The sequence below is a fragment of the Branchiostoma floridae genome, chromosome 5, assembly GCF_000003815.2.
Source record: "Branchiostoma floridae strain S238N-H82 chromosome 5, Bfl_VNyyK, whole genome shotgun sequence".
Lineage (NCBI taxonomy): Eukaryota > Metazoa > Chordata > Leptocardii > Amphioxiformes > Branchiostomatidae > Branchiostoma > Branchiostoma floridae.
Genome location: NC_049983.1, coordinates 22,621,701 through 22,638,913, shown reverse-complemented (window position 1 = coordinate 22,638,913; position 17,213 = coordinate 22,621,701). Strand labels below are relative to the sequence as shown.

General features: G+C 41.9%; 1 protein-coding gene across 1 annotated transcript; it reads right to left on the bottom strand.

Moving 5' to 3' along the window:
• Window positions 1–11: 11 nt before the first annotated feature.
• Window positions 12–16,725, bottom strand: LOC118416288 (putative ankyrin repeat domain-containing protein 20A2). Its single transcript, XM_035821376.1, has 15 exons — window positions 16,317–16,725; window positions 14,325–14,439; window positions 12,880–13,053; window positions 11,968–12,074; window positions 10,765–10,902; window positions 9,651–9,811; window positions 6,326–6,380; window positions 5,748–5,811; window positions 5,297–5,360; window positions 4,702–4,862; window positions 4,251–4,332; window positions 3,107–3,379; window positions 1,165–1,428; window positions 373–620; window positions 12–65 (listed from the first exon to the last, which is right to left on the bottom strand). Exons 1-15 carry the CDS (start codon window positions 16,565–16,567, stop codon window positions 12–14), a joined length of 2,211 nt encoding a protein of 736 aa, XP_035677269.1. The 5' UTR covers window positions 16,568–16,725.
• Window positions 16,726–17,213: the final 488 nt, after the last annotated feature.

Here is a 17,213-nt window from a genome sequence, read left to right as displayed (position 1 = left end):
TGTATTCCGTATCACCCAAGGTACCAGCCCGACCACAGGTCAGATCCGTTGAAGAAGTTGTCATACTGAGGTCGGAAAATTTAGAAAACAAACTACTCATAAAAATGATAAAATTTGACACTCAACCTGCACCAACAACTTTCTTCTTTAAGAGCATCAATTCAAGAAAAATTTGAACGAAAGAACTATAGGTTTGCTTGCACCTGTAATTTTATTAATAGCAACAGTGGTCATGGAGTTTGTACTATTTAAACGATGGAAGCATGTGTGATACAGCTAAGATGCCTATATGTGATACAGAAAATTATCACCCAGTCTGGAACACCCGTATCAAACGTTATCACAGCCCAGGTATGACATAAATTACATTACAACATTGTAGATGGTCTGAATTTCAGGCGACTTTTCTGGGGCCAATTGAATGACGTATATTTCTCTAAGTAATGTAAGAGAGTTCCTATCCTTTCTGTACTTAGCATTCTGCCTGGGGGTGGGGGTGGCTGGGGGCGTGGTGTCCCACTGCGAGTCCGACCCCTGCCTATCCCGGGGGGTGGGGGTGAGGGGTGGGGAGCCCCGGGCTCGGGGGGACAGCTTGTCCCTGGGGGAGGCTGGTGACCCATCTGGGTGGGGGGAAACAGGTAATGTCAAAGCAAACAACAGCAAAGTTTTCTCACAACACGTACAGATCTTACTTCTAACACCTCGGAGAGTAAACAGCCATGACAACATGGGAAGATCCACCTGTACACAAACAGAGAGTCAGTTATAGAGAGAGTGTATTTTGAGAATTTAGTTACACACCTTCATCAGATTTAGTACATGATTAAGAAACAAAAGTGCATTCAATTATTAGTCACTTGTGATACATGCATTGTCCTCCACCTTATACACCCAAAAAAGGAAATGGCATGTTATACAAAATGTACATCTCTACAATAGCTGCCAAGTCTCTTTTGTTTTCTCATGTCTCTCTCTACATGTATCTGCAGAGGGGACAAAAGAGACACCACAGCTATAATAGGGATTACAAGGTTACCTGTAACACATACATGCTTAAAGTTTAGGATAATGTAGAATTTTATTAAAACAGTGAGTACACAGTGAGTGTTTTAAAAAGTACTGAAGAAGTCGGCAGTGTGAAGCAAGGTGTTCCATCTTGTTTACCCCCACGCTGCTCCTTTTGATAGCCCGGCGGTGTTGTCGAGCCAGACTCCCTCTTTTCCTCTGACCTCGGAGTCCTGTTAGAGGAGCCAGACCTATCCAGCATGTCATGGGTGCTACCATTCTGTTGTGTGGGGGTGGGAGGGGCGCTGGAGTCCCATTCCGACACGGAGTCCTCCAAATCCGGCAGCCTTGGCACCAGAGGGGGGGACTTTACTGGGCCCTGTACAATAGGAGAGGGCCCTCTAGGAGAAGTGGGGGACTCCTCTAGGGAACCAGAAACAAAAGACATTTTTCTTTAGAACTCCATACTTTTGAATCTCTCTGTCCCATCACCAGTTGTGTGCAGGATTCAGGGATGCCTGGACCTCCTCCATCAAAAATGTCTGGTTAGTACATTGTGTTGTAATCATTCCTGACCATTGTTCAGCCTACACCAGTGCTGCAGCCTACACTAGTGCTGCACTCAACACCAGTGCTGTTCTCACACATTCGTGAGTGACTTCACCATTCCAGAAGAAGGCGACAGTGATCATTGAAAATTTGATCCGTGTATACCTTAATGTGTTGGAAGAAAGTTTAGCATTGTGTCCTCCTTTTCCTGTAAGATGTTCCACCACCACCTTGAATATGTCCGTCATGTCTCAACCGAACACAATACTGATAAAGAGGTTACTACCCTTGTAGTAGTAGTAGCTTCCCCACTTGACAAAACACGTTTGAAGAAGAGCCCTTTCCCTTACACAGAGTCTTCCTTTTCCTCCTGAAAGACGATGCCCACCACCTTGAAGATGTCCCAACCATCTCTCAACCAAACGCAAGGCTGACAAAGAGGTAAGTTTCCCCACTTGACAAAACACTAAGTCTTATATAATTCACCCCTGGCCATCGCCTCTTCCAGTTCATCCTGCAGTGTTGCCACAGCTACAGGTGTGGAGTCAGACCCTGAGTCTACCCCTGAGCTAGGGAAACTGTTCACTCCGGGGTCTTTTGGAGGGGGGTCGAGCGGGGATACGCGGTTACGAGGAGAGCTCTTTCTCTTTACGTAGTCTTCCATGGGATGGGAGAGACAAGGATGGTTGATGAGCAACAAGAAAAAAATGTTATTTGTACGATAGCTATGGCAGTAAGAATTAGAGAAAAGAGAGCATGATTTGTTATGGAATGGTTTGCAGCTATCAGGCTACTAATGTTTACAATAGGCATGAAACGATTTCACAAAGAGAAACTACTAAGACTGTCTTTTTAAAAAAATCACTGTTCTGGAGACGTACTTTGGCAAATTATTCCTCACTACATTATCTGTGGCTATTCACAACAAATGGATAAGCATCAGTATAAGTTAGCTGGATAAAGGATACTTCAAGATAGAAATGTTCAAGGTTAGCTAACATGAAAACACACAATCTTTAAAAGGATTTGTTATTCTTTAAACCCCCTAACACAATACAAGTAACCCTTAACCTGTGCAAAATAATGTAAAGTTAAAACACACGTGTGTAACGGATAGAGTGCAAAGAAATTGTGTCAATGTTAGTCAGGTGACTGTGATGATACACACAATGTATTTCACTATTTGTGAGAAAAACAAGGCTAGATCTTATCTTATGCATGGTGTAACCAAGTTTATAAAACTTCTTGGAGCTCTATCAAAGTGATAATCTTATCCTTTATTATAAGGGGTGACCAGAGAAGAGTCTGTGTCAGACGGTTGGCTTGGTGGTGCAGAAAAATGAAATGTTAGTCCGGTGACTGTGATGATGTTTGTGAGAAAAATGAAGTTAGATCTTATCTTATACATGATGTAACCAAGTTAATAAGAGTTCTTGGAGCTCTATCAAACAAAGTGACAATCTTATCCTTATAAGAAGGGTGACCAGAGAGGAGTCTGTGTCAGCCAGTTGGCTTGGTGGTGCAGAGAAAAATTAAAGGTTTGCTGGTTCACCATCACTGTCAGACGAGTCCGAACTTGCTCCGCGTTTGGGCGAGGGAGAGACGGCAGGTGACGAGTCCCACTGGGATTCGGACTCCCGTTGTTCTTTGGGTGTGGTGGGGGAGAGCGGAGGGGAATTCTGGGTATCCTGGTGGGAGACCTTATCCTCTTTCTGTGGCACAAATGGTTGGTCCTCCTTGGGCGATGTTGGGGAAAGGGGAGGGGAATTCTGGGAGTCCTGCGTTCGCGGCGACATTTCCCCTCTTGGAGTCATTGACGCGCCATCTGGTGACAAGGTTATTGACAGTACATACTGTTTAAAGACTATTTTGGAAAGTAGTATTGATTGATTTTGAACATTGGTGAGAGATCTGAAGTAAAGTGCTGTAAAACAGCGGTGTGAGATCTGGAATTCAGGATTTGCCTCTGCTTTGATCTATATGTGTACACTGTTTATCTTTCAGCACATTATCATCTTTATTGCAGAGCAGGGTGAACTAACTATGCTGGCAAGCATGTACTTGTAGCTTGAAACCAAATACATGTATTTGCTGAAAATAAAAGTAAAACGAGAAAAACTGCATTTAGATGGTGCGGGTGACTTCAATGGCTCTGTAGGTGCAAACCTGGTGTAAACAAATGAATAGAAAAAGGCTGAAAGAAAAGTACAAAATTGAGACTGCGTGGTGAGAAATACCACTTGGATATCATGATCATAGCAACTTTTACCAGTCGAAATCCCAGAGTCTTTGACTGACTCTATCCCAGGGGGTTCCTTAGCAGTGGGGGATAGCAGACTCCCAGGGGGGTCCTTAGGAAGGGGAGATGTAGGGCTGTCTGAGGAGGAGTCATCATCTAGTTCTGACAGGGGAGAATAGAAGGTGGAGTTTGAAAAAATCTGATGATAAAGGCTTGAAGTTTCCTTTCATTCATTAGATGAATTAGATGGACTTAGACAATATCTGCAACAGATAGCCAAGATCAGAGCTTAGCTACATTTGTGTTTCATTCACTTGCTGGCTCTGTTTATTACTTTTTACCAAGTTTATCTTCTGTTGTTGCCTGTCTTCTTGCATTGGTTAATTTAACATCAAAGATCTCCACAAGGCAGTTTAATTGATCGATAAATTTATCAATTCAGTCTAACAATTCCCACCTTTCCCATCACTCTTCTGTGACTTGTCATCTTTGTCCAACTTCAGGAGCTTGGCCAAGTTCATCTTCTTACCCTGAGGCTTCTGTAATCAAATAAAAACCCCATTGTATTACATTGTATTATCGTACACTGAGTTCAATGTACAAAACTTTGTGTATAATCTATGTAAGACCAAATAACCGAATGAAAGTCTCATTATTTGCCACAAAATGTGTATAGGAATAGCATACTACTAGCATACTTTTCTACAAGCCATAAACTTGATATACAGCAGAAAGAATTCTGCTCCTCCAAATTTAACCACACATAGCAAAACATAACATGAACCATGTTACTAGTAATTTCATAACACTAGATACATGTGACAGAAATTTCAAATGATTTTGGTCAGTCAACAATATTGTGTTGATTCACAGTTTTAACAATTATTGTAAAATAAAAGACAACAAACCTTTTCTCCGATGCTCTCTGGTTCGGAGGGTCCCCAGGAGTCAGCAGCAGGGGACGGGCTCCTGTCTCCGTCCGAGGCAGCCCAGGAGTCCCCGCCATCCCGGGGGGTGCGCGGGGATCGAGATTCCCGCCCACGACCCCTCTGTGACCCAGACTCCCTCTCTGGATAAACATAATGCAATCAGCTCCATAAGCCACCTCACTGTTTAGGGGGACTTCTAATGTAAGTATGTGATACCTGGGCTGTGATAATGTTTGACACGGGTGTTCTGGATATGGAGAAAAATGGGGTTCTACTTGCATCACACAGGCTTCCATTGAATAATACCACACACTCCGGTTGTGCCATGTGTGGTGCAGTGAAAAAAATCTGTGTAACTGATTCAGACTTTGTAATTGCTGTTGTTACAATTTTTTGCGCAAGAACACCAACATCCCGCCATTGGGCTGGTGCTTCAAGTGATACAGAATACACCGTGTTGTATTCTATATGCAGTCAGCCCAGAGATGACAACAATAATAAATCATTATCCAGTTCCTTTTACTATTATTTGGCAAAAGAAGAGTGCTACATACTCAATGTCCATGTTACTGACCTTCTGGGAGGGACTCATCGGATCTGCTGAGGTACCGGGTCAGTTTGGGCACAGACTTCGGCTTCTGGAAAACATGGCAGTAGGAAAGGGTAAAGTGTTGCCTAGATTTTCAATTTCCTAGCAAAAAGAAGCTGCACTGCACTACTTGCTGTGGAACAGAATTGTTACACTTTAATAAAGTATAAACAATAATTTCACAACATAACTCAAAGTTTTGCATTAAAATGAATATAGGACTTGTTTTGGCTTCTGGAAAACATGGAATTAGGAAATCGTTGTTGGCTTACCCTAGATTCCAATGCATTATGATTTAATTAGCACAAATTATCCGCACTGCACTACAAGCTATAGAGACTTCTAGTCTGACTTCAGTAGCAACAACAATTTCACGATATTGTGATATATAACTCAAAGTTATGCATGAAATGAATGGAAATTTGAGAGTTGTTACCTGAGCCGGTTTGGGTTCTGCAGCGCTGGGCTCTGATGCTGCCCAGGAGTCCTCAGCATCAGACCTAAAACAAAATAAACACACTGTCAGGCTTTAAAGAGAACACTCTTTCAAGATTAGAATTCTTCAGGAATATTCAAACTGGCTTCTAGAGTTTGCTTCATCCTTTGCTATAATTTCATCAGACACTTTCCAATCTGTATTACAAATACTGGTAAAAGTATGTAGTCCCATAGCTGTTTTTTAAGGCCGTGGAGACAGTGGGTTGTTATCCACTATGTCTAGCCTACTCTAGGGCACGGTATTGGGAGTTGGAGACCAACTCTCTCCTCCCACTGCCTTTTACTTCCCCAACCAAAGTCAAGAACCAAATTTCAAACCTAGGTAGAGTGAGGAAAGTTGTATAATGTGCTTTTTCCAAGGACACAAGATCAGTAGCATGACCAGATATGATTCCGGGACCCCTGGGCTCTGGGCCTAAGACCCTGCAGTTACACCACTCGACCCAATCATTGAATGTAATATTTCTTTAGTTTATTAAATTTTTACTGTGTCATACTGCATGAAGAGCTTCCTACCTGGACTGTGGGGAGTCTCTTCTGTAAGGAACCTCCTCATAGGGGTGGTCATCATCTGTGGAAGGAGATACATTTTGTAGATCTACTGTCGGTCATAAAATTAACTTATACATGTATGTAACATGGAAAAATGTGTCATAAAGAAATTGTTTAGGTTTAGACTTCTGGAAATGTAGTCAGTTCAACCAGTGAGAGTAAAAACCAACAGAGTAAGAGATGATCAAGGAAACACTAAATTGAATAGATCCTTATTGAGGGGAAATATTCTGTTGAACACTGGACAGATAGCTGAATCTCTGGAAATCGGGTTAAGGATAAACTCAAATTTCATCAAACATTGAGAAACAAGTCATTGAAATGTGGATGGAGGGCTAGAGAAAACAAGTTCCCCACAAACACAAGTGGGAACAACAACAGGCACAACATCAACAAAACCTGTGTCATTGACAGGAGACAAAAAGACATGATTGTGGTAGACCTCTGTCCAAAAAACACAACCTATCTGCACAACGCTGAACAAACGTGTAACACGAAAACAGGTAAACCTTTATCCAAAAAAATACAACTTATTTGCAAAGTTGAACAACAAGCTTAAACTGCTCTGCTTTTCACAACAGAAAACCAATATTCTTATGTCCTATCAGCCTGCCTTCTACTGTCTCCCTAGTGGGCTTGGCCTCTGCACTTGGCATGGGGACCTGTGTGCCTACATCCTTGCTGACCTTGCAGCTGACCCTTGACTCTGTGGCCTCTGCCCTCTGACCTTTGCCCTGTCCTACATCACTGAAAGGGCTGGTGTCACTGCTAACCTTCACCTCGACATCAGTAACTGTTGTCAGACTATAGACATCTGCCTCTTCCTGCCTGCCTGCGGTCGCACCCTGTTCTGGGGAGGACTCGCTGAGACCACTTGATGCCTCGCTCACAAACAAAAGCCTGCACATGTCTGAGGAAGGGATGGCCCCTCGGACAGTGTGCCCTGGTTTCTGCTTTATGCCGCTGTCAGACCGAGTGCTAACTGTCTCTTTGGAAATCTCTTTCCTGCGGACTGATTCTCGGGATCTCTTGCTGACAACTACCTGGCCTGCCTGTGCCATCTTGCCCTTACTAGAAGATTTTTCATCTGCCTTGGCTTCTTCAAGTTTTGGGGCAGACCGGACCTGCCTTCTACGCTTTTTCTCACTGTTCTGGCGGTCTTCGTCACTATCTGAGCTTGAGAACCGGACCCTCTTGTGCTTATCGTCTGACTGCCTTCTGCCTTTTGCATCTGACTCCCTACGCTTAGGACTGTCTTTTGGTATGTTCTGGCTTTCGGTTTTCTTCCGACCCTTCTTGCTTCGGTCCGACTCGAAGGACAACCTCCTTCTTTCATGTCTTAGATCTTCTGCCTCTGGACTCTCTGATGAAAAGGCAAGACATCACAAGGACTGCGTAATATTCTCTATCCTACGCTACTACCCAGGGTACAATGTACATGTAATTTACACTAAGAGTATGGTAAAAGCACCTGTCTGTGCACTAAGCAAAAGCATCAATTTGTAAAAACAAAACTAATACATAACAAAAGCATTGATTCAAAAGTTTTTGAATTTCTCCATATTCAAAGTCTGAAACCTTCCAATCATTCCCTGATTAGTAAAAGTTTCATAAGACACATACATGACTGTATATGTACAAAACGTAAGGATGTACATAATAACAATATACAAAAGCTCCTGGTCCAGGCAAAAAAAGTCAATTTTACCTGCAACTGATTAGAGATGCCATGGCATTTGCCAACAAGCAAAATTAGGAACATGCATACAAAAATTCTCTTAGACAGCCAAAGAATTGTCTTATACCTGCATGCAAAAGGGCAAATATTCAATAATGCACTGTGGATGAAATATGTCATTGATAGCAACTGACATCCATGCCCACGTCACATCACTCTTTTATGTCACAGCAACTGATATCCATGGTTCACATCACATCACACTTCCACGGATGACATGTGACAAAGATACTAAAGGAAGCGTTACCCTTAGAAGTTCTAGCTTCTTTAGCTACAATTGGGCTGGGCACTACAACTGCGTGGGGAAAGGAAAAAACACAGCAAAGTCTAAAAATAATATTTAGTTAGAACTGAAAGGCAAGAGAATTGCTTTAGTGGTAGCGTTAGTCTGAAAACTGTGCAAAAGCGTAAAGCATGGCAAAGGAAAACCCAATAAAAAGATTACGCTCTGAGGGTTTCTGAAAATTTTGCAGCCAAGTCACATATGTATGCTGAAACTTTACAAATAAAATCAACAGTGCAAATCTGAAAGCACAATATACAAATTCAAGTTCTTGGTTTGGACAGAAAAACAAATTTAATTCAAGATGACCATTTTCTGCAAATATTTTTTCACATCAAACAGACACAAAAACAAATTCATCACAATAAAAAAGATGCACTTATCCAACACATCCTTATAAATGTAGGCGAGACTAATACCCATGTACACGTCACGTCACATTCTTACAGATGACATGTGTCACAGATATCAATGGAAGCGTTACCCTTAAGCTTGCTACATGTATCCTCTGTATCTACAATAGTGCCAGGCATTACCACTGTGAGAGGGAAAGAAAAAACACAGCAAAGTCTAGAGCAGACACACAGTTAAGTAATGCTACTTCACCTTTATCCACAGGGTAACCTATATCCGTTGTATTTGAAAATAGGATATTCAGGCATATCAAGTCGATGGACGTTGGTTTCTGATTGCAATAGTCTGAAAATATTCTCAAAGTTGCAGTTTGAAGCCACTGCCTGTCGACTAGATATCGCCAAATACCCTATATTTAAACATAACAGATATACAAAATGTAGGTTACCCTGTGGGTAAAGGTGAAGCAGTGTTACAACTGCAAGGCAAAGAAAAGTTTGAAGTTACTTCTCTTAAGTGTGCTTGGTGGTGGTAATGCAAGAAAGCATCACCAAGCACAGTGTGACATGCATGTTAGAGATGTTCCTGTAAAAAGGAATTACAAATTTTCAGTGAAGAAGTGAATACTTTAACAAGCAGTGATGCTTTCCAGGCCACAAACGACTTGGTCACATGCAAAGTAGAATTATAGTAAGGTTGAAGAGAAAGGTTTCAAACCCACGGTTCCATGCTGTTTTGTTAGGATGGTACAAGATGACAATCATACAAATGCTTGAATTGGAAAAAAAAGGAGGATTGTTTGGAAAGATAATGAGGCAACTGTTGACTTTACTGCATCAGAACTTTAAATTTGCTAAGCATGTTTCTGTAAACCCATCCAAAATAGATGTAAAGAAAATAAGACAGGAACCTACCATCCATTTCATCGCCAGCCGGTCCCCCAATCGCAAATCCGAGGGGGTCAACGTTGGACGGACTCGGGGGGTTGAACATGGAGGGGGAGTGGCTCTTCCTTCCTGTGGCTCCCCTCCCTCTGGAAGTCTTCAAAGAGTGGTCCACGATCAGATGAGCAGCCCTGGTCATGTGAGAAAGAAATGGAAGTTAATGAAATTAACAATTTGTCTGTAAGAATTACAGTGACGTTTGAACTTTTCCAACTACGGGATTTGGGGCCGTCGTTTACTAGGCATTAGAGAAAATGGCAAAGCTTATGGAGGCCCCCAGCATTAGTAAAAAATTGTCATTATGTGGTTGATGCAAATATACTCAAACATACTCAGTCCATACAGCAGTGCACTGATGCAAATGGACAGAAGTTTACTGAGGAAGGTCCAGTCACATGGCATCACTCACTATCACTCACTATCACTCACTATCTGGTTTAACGTCTGTTGTTCCCCATCCCTTGGGGGTTAGACGTGCTTGCAAGATTTACTTGCCTCATGATTACAGAAAAGGCTGTCTCAGATCCTTGTCACAGCCTGCTTGAAAATTCAGCAGCATTAAACTTGCATTATTGAGCTTCGACAACTGTGCTTAAGAAAAAAAGTTTAATTCCTTCCGGAAGGATGCATCAGGTGGCGCCTATCTCACTCTCAGCGTTTCAGTAGCCCTGGGCCACATTAAAGAAAGGTGCAATCACTGAAGCAGGGGACTAGTCCACTGGTAGAGGTCTGTGTGTTCAACTACCATACCATGTTGAGTGCTTAGCAGAGAAAGCAGTGTAAAACTATACCATTTTAAAGTCTTTGGTATGACTTGGTCAGGGATTGAACTTACGACCTCCCAAATGCAAGGCAAACACCCTATATACCTGTATCTGTATCTGTATCTATATAGCCAGTATAACCGCCCGTCAGCGTAACACACCAGCAGCTGGTTATAACTATATTACACTGAATGACCTGTCACACCTAACTTTTGCACATCTATCTGCAAGCGTTCTTTGAAACTATCCAGAGAAGATGCCCCTACTGTACTTGGTGATAACACAGGTTGCATGAGAACTGTGACTGCGCTACTACTCACGCGTGCTGTCCTGCAGTGCTGGCGCAGTCCTCCGCTGTCCAGCCACGGTTGTCCCGGATGTTGGTGTCAGCATTGTTCTCCAGCAACAGCTTCACCAGGCCGACATGACCCAGCATACCGGCCAGCATCAGGGGAGTCCTACAGGGGTTATCATTCATTATTACACTATCACACACATCAGGGGAGTCCTACAGGGGTTATCATTCATTACTACACTATCACACACATCAGGGGGGTCCTACAGGGGTTATTATTCATTACTACACTATCACACAACAGCTTCACCAGGCCGACATGACCCAGCATACCGGCCAGCATCAGGGGGGTCCTACAGGGGTTATTATTCATTACTACACTATCACACACATCAGGGGGGTCCTACAGGGGTTATTATTCATTACTACACTATCACACACATCAGGGGGGTCCTACAGGGGTTATCATTCATTACTACACTATCACACAACAGCTTCACCAGGCCAAAATGACCCAGCATACCGGCCAGCATCAGGGGAGTCCTACAGGGGTTATCATTCATTATTACACTATCACACACATCAGGGGAGTCCTACAGGGGTTATCATTCATTACTACACTATCACACACATCAGGGGGGTCCTACAGGGGTTATCATTCATTACTACACTATCACACAACAGCTTCACCAGACCAAAATGACCCAGCATACCGGCCAGCATCAGGGGGGTTCTAGGGAGGGTTATCATTCATTACTACACTATCACACACATCAGGGGGGTCCTACAGGGGTTATCATTCATTACTACACTATCACACAACAGCTTCACCAGACCGACATGACCCAGCATACCAGCCAGCATCAGGGGCGTCCTACAGGGTGTACCATTTATCATTCACGTGTACATACATTGCACACATAGACTATTATACTGAAGTTTCACCAGACCGACATGACCAAGCATACCGGCCAGCGTCAGGGGGGTTGCTATCTATTGGCTTGACTGTACCATTAATTCAAAGGTACATAGTATAGTACACAAAACATGTACATACAACCAAGGATGGCTAGGCCGGGATTCAAACCAACAAACTTTGGTCCAGGAGATGGAATACTAACCTCTAGAAAAAAAGACATTATAGCTACCTCAATGGCTCCTGAAAACCTATAACATAGACACATGTACTAGTACATATGTGGAGCATGCACTGTATGGATTGACCTACCTTTGCTTGTTATCCTGAGCATCGATATTTGTCCCTTCCTTGAGCAGAAATTCACAGAAGTCGTCATAACCCTGGTAGGTGGCCAAATGGAGGGGGGTGCTGCCAGACTGGGGGGAGGGGGGAGGAAGAAGGAATAAGCGTTATCTGTGGCTACGGCCCAAAAAGATGATTTTAAAAATCTACATGTATGACTTGTGCATTTTTTTTTTCTTTTTCTTCTTTTACAATATCTACACACATACATGTACAACCAATTATTCAATTCCATACACACTGTCAACAAGGATTTGATCTGGAATGCTCTACCAACTGATGTTATGACTGTATCCCATGTGCACACACAGATGAATGGATATCATTATAGTCAAATGCTTTTAGATTTGATGATGTATTTTGTATGCACTTTTTAAATTTGCTATTTCATTTCTTGGATATTCTGTGTTTTTAGATTTGTATACAATATTTAATGGAGGCCATTTACATCAGAGCCCATCAACCTTCCCTCAACCGAGACGGGGGCCGATACCGACTGTCAAGCACCTTTGACCCTTTACCGATACCGACTGTCAAGCACCTTTGACCCTTTACTGATGTCACACTTCCGTTCCGGAAGTGCGACTTAGGTCTTGGGACTGATCGAAAGCTTGTTGGTAAGCGCTTTATTTTTGTGAACGGATATAAAGTCTTAAAATCGTATCATTATATGTAATGGAAGATTAACAAAAAGAGACTGAAGAGTATCACAATAAACTCAACCAAAGCAAACTCAGGGAGTCAGACTGTATCTTCTTTTGCAGCTGTAGAAACTCCTTCTTTATACGATACCTACATCATGACGTCTTGACTTACTTGACTAGTAGTTACTACAATGTAGGTGTTGTGTAAAGAAGTACTTAGTAAGTATAACATTACCTTGTTCTGAGTATCTATCCTTGCGTCGTGGTTGAGCAGTGCCTCTGCAGCGGGGAGGCTGGGAATGAGAGCAGACAGGTGCAGCGCGGTGTTCCCGTCTTTATCCACCAGGTTTGTGTCGGCCTCGTGTTCAAGCAGGATGGCGGTGCACTCGTCAAACTGGCTCTGCACGGCCTGGGGTATTGGAGACATGGAATCAGTTTCTTCATCCAGTTTACATTCAATTTGTTGAAAAGGTCATACCTACTAGTAGCCTCCACCAGGCCTTCCTGATAGTATAACAGGTTATACAGAAAAATCTGGCAAAAATGGTGTGTTGGCATATAGTCTTTAGTAAGGGTAAGTTACTAACATAACTCTTCAAACTGACTGCACCACCTGGGGTATCTGAGAAATGGAATCAGTTTCCTCATCCAGTTTAGATTGTAGAGAAGCTCGTCTTTCAATGGTCATACCTAGCCTCTATAAGGTCTTCCTAACATACAGTAGAAGCCAGTCAATTGCACAACGGATTAACCCACATTGCTACATTTGTAGATCTGCAAGGACAGGTGCTATATGTACAGTTGTATAGGGTCAATGTACCTAGCAAAGTTTATGCTATTTTCTTTCTTTTTTCCTAGGCCTTACACTTCAGTTACAGTGCATTTCTCTACCCAACAACACAGACTGTGATTGGTTGAGCTACAGTACAAATCTGTAAAATCATTTTGTGAAGGAAAAACCATCTCTTGACATTCATATACATTCAGCGGCAGCAACCTCTGTTGACCTTTTGGTTACCATGATGTGTGTCACATCTGTGGACTGTGATATGCTAAATGTCGATTGGATAACCAGGTATTCTCACTGCCCTCACACCCATGTTGTACTGGTTATCAATCACTGCAAAATATACTTGTCTAGTATTCCTCACAGATCCGGCCATCTATCATAAGATTTCAAAGCAACTGCGCCATAACAAGTTTACGTTGTATTAAATGGATATCCCATTTTTGTTGGTAGAAACAAAAATGAAATTGATAGATCAAGATATAACAATCATAATATATTATTTTGTAAACAGTAGAAGAATCATGAATGAGACATAGGTACAGATTGCTTTGTTTACGCTACACACCTGTCTGAAACACAATGGGTTCATGCAGGGGGACTGAATTAATTATTGACGAGTTGAGAGATGTGCCCATATACTAAGTACCAGAGGGCTGTAAAAACTGTATTGTTTGATGGATTTGTTCTCTCCAAAATCAACCAATCAAAGTTGACAGATAGAGAAATGCATATTATTTGTACTGGGTGCATACACACTTTTATACACCCATAATTGGAGCTCTGCACCCCAAATTCCAGAGTATCAGAATCAGAATGATTTATTTGTACAACGCCGCAGCTCTGTACACATGCACATATTCCTACAAATAAGTGTTGAGCCTACATCATACCTTCATGAGGGGTGACCTCATGTCATCATCACACACGTTCAGCTTGGCGTTGTTCTCACACAGGAATTGCACAGTTTCCACGTTGCCTCGTGCACACGCTAGATGCAGGGGAGTCCTGAAAATAAACATCAAATTCAAATCAAAACAAATTTAATTACAATTTGTATAATGCATATGATTGTAACAGAGACAAATGTATGACAAGGTTAGGTCAATGTCAATGAATATGTCAAAGACATGCTACTCAATATATAGACAACAAAAACTGCATTATGATCACTAAAAAAAAATTTTAACAGTATGGTCATGTTGAACATTTCATACAAAAATACAAGCTGTTTAAAAATTCATTTGATTGAAATTAAATTTCTTTCAATTCTGACATCCATACATGTTCATGGAAAATGGCTGATAATGATATCAAAAAACTTATGCTTGAATGCTTGAATCAGATTCATCTACTTTCATATTTACCAATACTGTTTTTTCACTGCAATGGAAGTAAAAATGCTGATCTGGTAGAAGCTAATGGAATAGTCAGGTATCTACAATGTAAAAGGCACACTGTACAACAAGGTGAAGATCCATTGAAATCTGGGTTTGAGAAGCCATTCAAGTCCTCTGCACTATTGTTACTTACGAATGCTACGGTTACATCTACTTAAGTGGCTCTACAAACAAATACTCTCCGTTCCACATGGATCTACAGGTACTGCAGGTTAAAGGTCAAGGTGAAGCTTTTAATTTTGTATCTTTTTCTGAAAGCCTGGAATTTGGGATTTCTTTGGACGAAGTGTCACTAAAAGGCTTTGGGAGGAAAAAATGCCCATTTTTGTACAAACTCTTTACATATCCCATGAACCATGGCAACTTGAAGGTGGGAGAATGAAAAGGTGTGTATGTGCACCTGTACTACAGGCAGGTGTATCAGGTTACAAAACAAGCAGGTGGAGGGCTGGTAAAGTCACCCTGGGGGTTTGTGGAAGTAAATGATATTGATAAGGTGTCAATATACTGTCACTAGTAATATATACTATAGCATTCATTTCTGAGAATTAGAATTTACTAAGAAATTTTGTTCTGTAACAGGTCATTTTACTTTTAATCTTAGCCATTTTTTCTTGGATTTTTGTTCAAATGCAAATATGCTATGTAACAGCATTCCCATACCCTCTACAGGGTGAACCCTGAACACCAAAAGCATGATTTGATGAAATCCCATGCCCTATTTGTCTTCTCATCTTGAATTTTTCTTGTAATAATAGTAATGCAGACACTGTGTGAAAAGCCTATGTTTCTTCTCCCATTCATCCATATTACGAGTAAAGAGACAAAGAAGGGATTAATATAGACAGCAAAGTGTAATGTATACTTCTACAAAAATGTCTTATACATGAAGGCTATATCTTAAGTATATTGGCTCACAATAGATTGAGCTATGCATCTTATTGTAAGGCTTCCTATTGTGCAACAATCAAATTGGAACTCCTTGGTGCAATTAAATCAAATTATCTATGGGTTGAAAACCAAAGTCTTTCATATGTAAATGCACACAATTCCTACTGATATTTTGTGAGCAGCTTTCACTATTTTCATTTCACAGTTATGACTGTGTACAGGATGTTTACACAAATCTTTCATTGCAGGATGTGCTAAAAATAAACGTGAACTTTGGACGTCTAGTGACGTTTATGTCAACATGTGGGATAGGAACTGAATTCCTGGCATTCCAAAGTCGTGCTGCGAAGCGTTAGGATATCACGATTAAACTGCCAACAGGGGGTTGTAGGAAGGAATGTTTATAGCAATTAAAAACAAGGCTTTTGGACGACTGTTTTAAAGGTTTTAGACTCAACATAGTTTCAGGTTCGTAGGGAAAATTCTAAAGCAAAACCTGATGCGCGTACGTGATCACCTGGTGTAAAATTTTGATCGATCAGCTGATGTCATATGTTTTAAATTATGTCAACATTGTTTGGGAAGAAAGACTACCTGTTTTCCTTGTCCAGGGCGTTGATGTCTCCCTTCTTCAGGGCTTGCTGCAGTTTCTTCATGTCGCCCGTCCAGGCCGCCTTGTGCACCTTTCCCATGTCCTTCTCGCGCACATCGTAGGCGGACAGCGAGCCGGTCAGCGACAGACGCGACCCGTGCGCGCCCTCCCCACCGACGCTCGGGCCGCTGCCGATCGAAGTCGTGCTGGAGCGGCCCAGAACCTTGGACACCTTCCTCGTGAGCTTCTTCATGTTGTCCCCTAGCGTCTTAATTCACCAAAGTCACCATAAAATCCACATAATTGCAGTAAAAGTGAGGATTCCTGGGAGAGAAAGTCCTCTCCCGTTGCCATAGAATTTCGAATCGTAGTGTTATTACGCGCGGGGCTTGATGGGTAATGTGTGTCAAAGGTTATCATTGTGACGTCATCACGACAGGTGGTTAGCGAAGATGGGCGTGGCGCATCAAACTGTCATGAAGATGAAATGTGTGTTTTTCATGTTTTTGGTGTTTCATTCCTTTGTTTTCTCCAGAATTTCCTAGGCTTTTAAACTGAGGAGTGGGTCGAATGAACATTACTTGCCAACGGTAGAAAACTAGTGGACCTATTAAAGGACAAAAGTTAGTGTCAAATCTTGGTGCCATGTCCATGGATTGGATCCCGTCTCCAAACACTGCACTACGAATGTGTTATACAAGTAGTTTACTTTTAAATGGTGATGAAGACATAGTCAGTGGAAAGATATGCGTTTTAGTAGAGATATAGATAGACATCCAGACCAGACACTTGTTTTGAGTGACTGTCAGAAAAGCGTTAACGTTCCTAACCTTTGCTTGGAGACTAGACCAGTAATAAGGGATAATACTAGTTCGCCCTAGGCCTTGTGACCCTAGTGA

Coding starts and splice junctions, on each gene's coding strand:
- LOC118416288 (XM_035821376.1), bottom strand. CDS start 16,567: ATGAAGAAGCTCACGAGGAAGGTGTCCAAGGTTCTGGGCCGCTCCAGC. Junction 9,812..10,764: donor AGCACTGCAGGACAGCACGC/GTGAGTAGTAGC, acceptor TCACATGACCAG/GGCTGCTCATCTGATCGTGG. Junction 1,429..3,106: donor GGACTCGTCTGACAGTGATG/GTGAACCAGCAA, acceptor CTGGTTCCCTAG/AGGAGTCCCCCACTTCTCCT.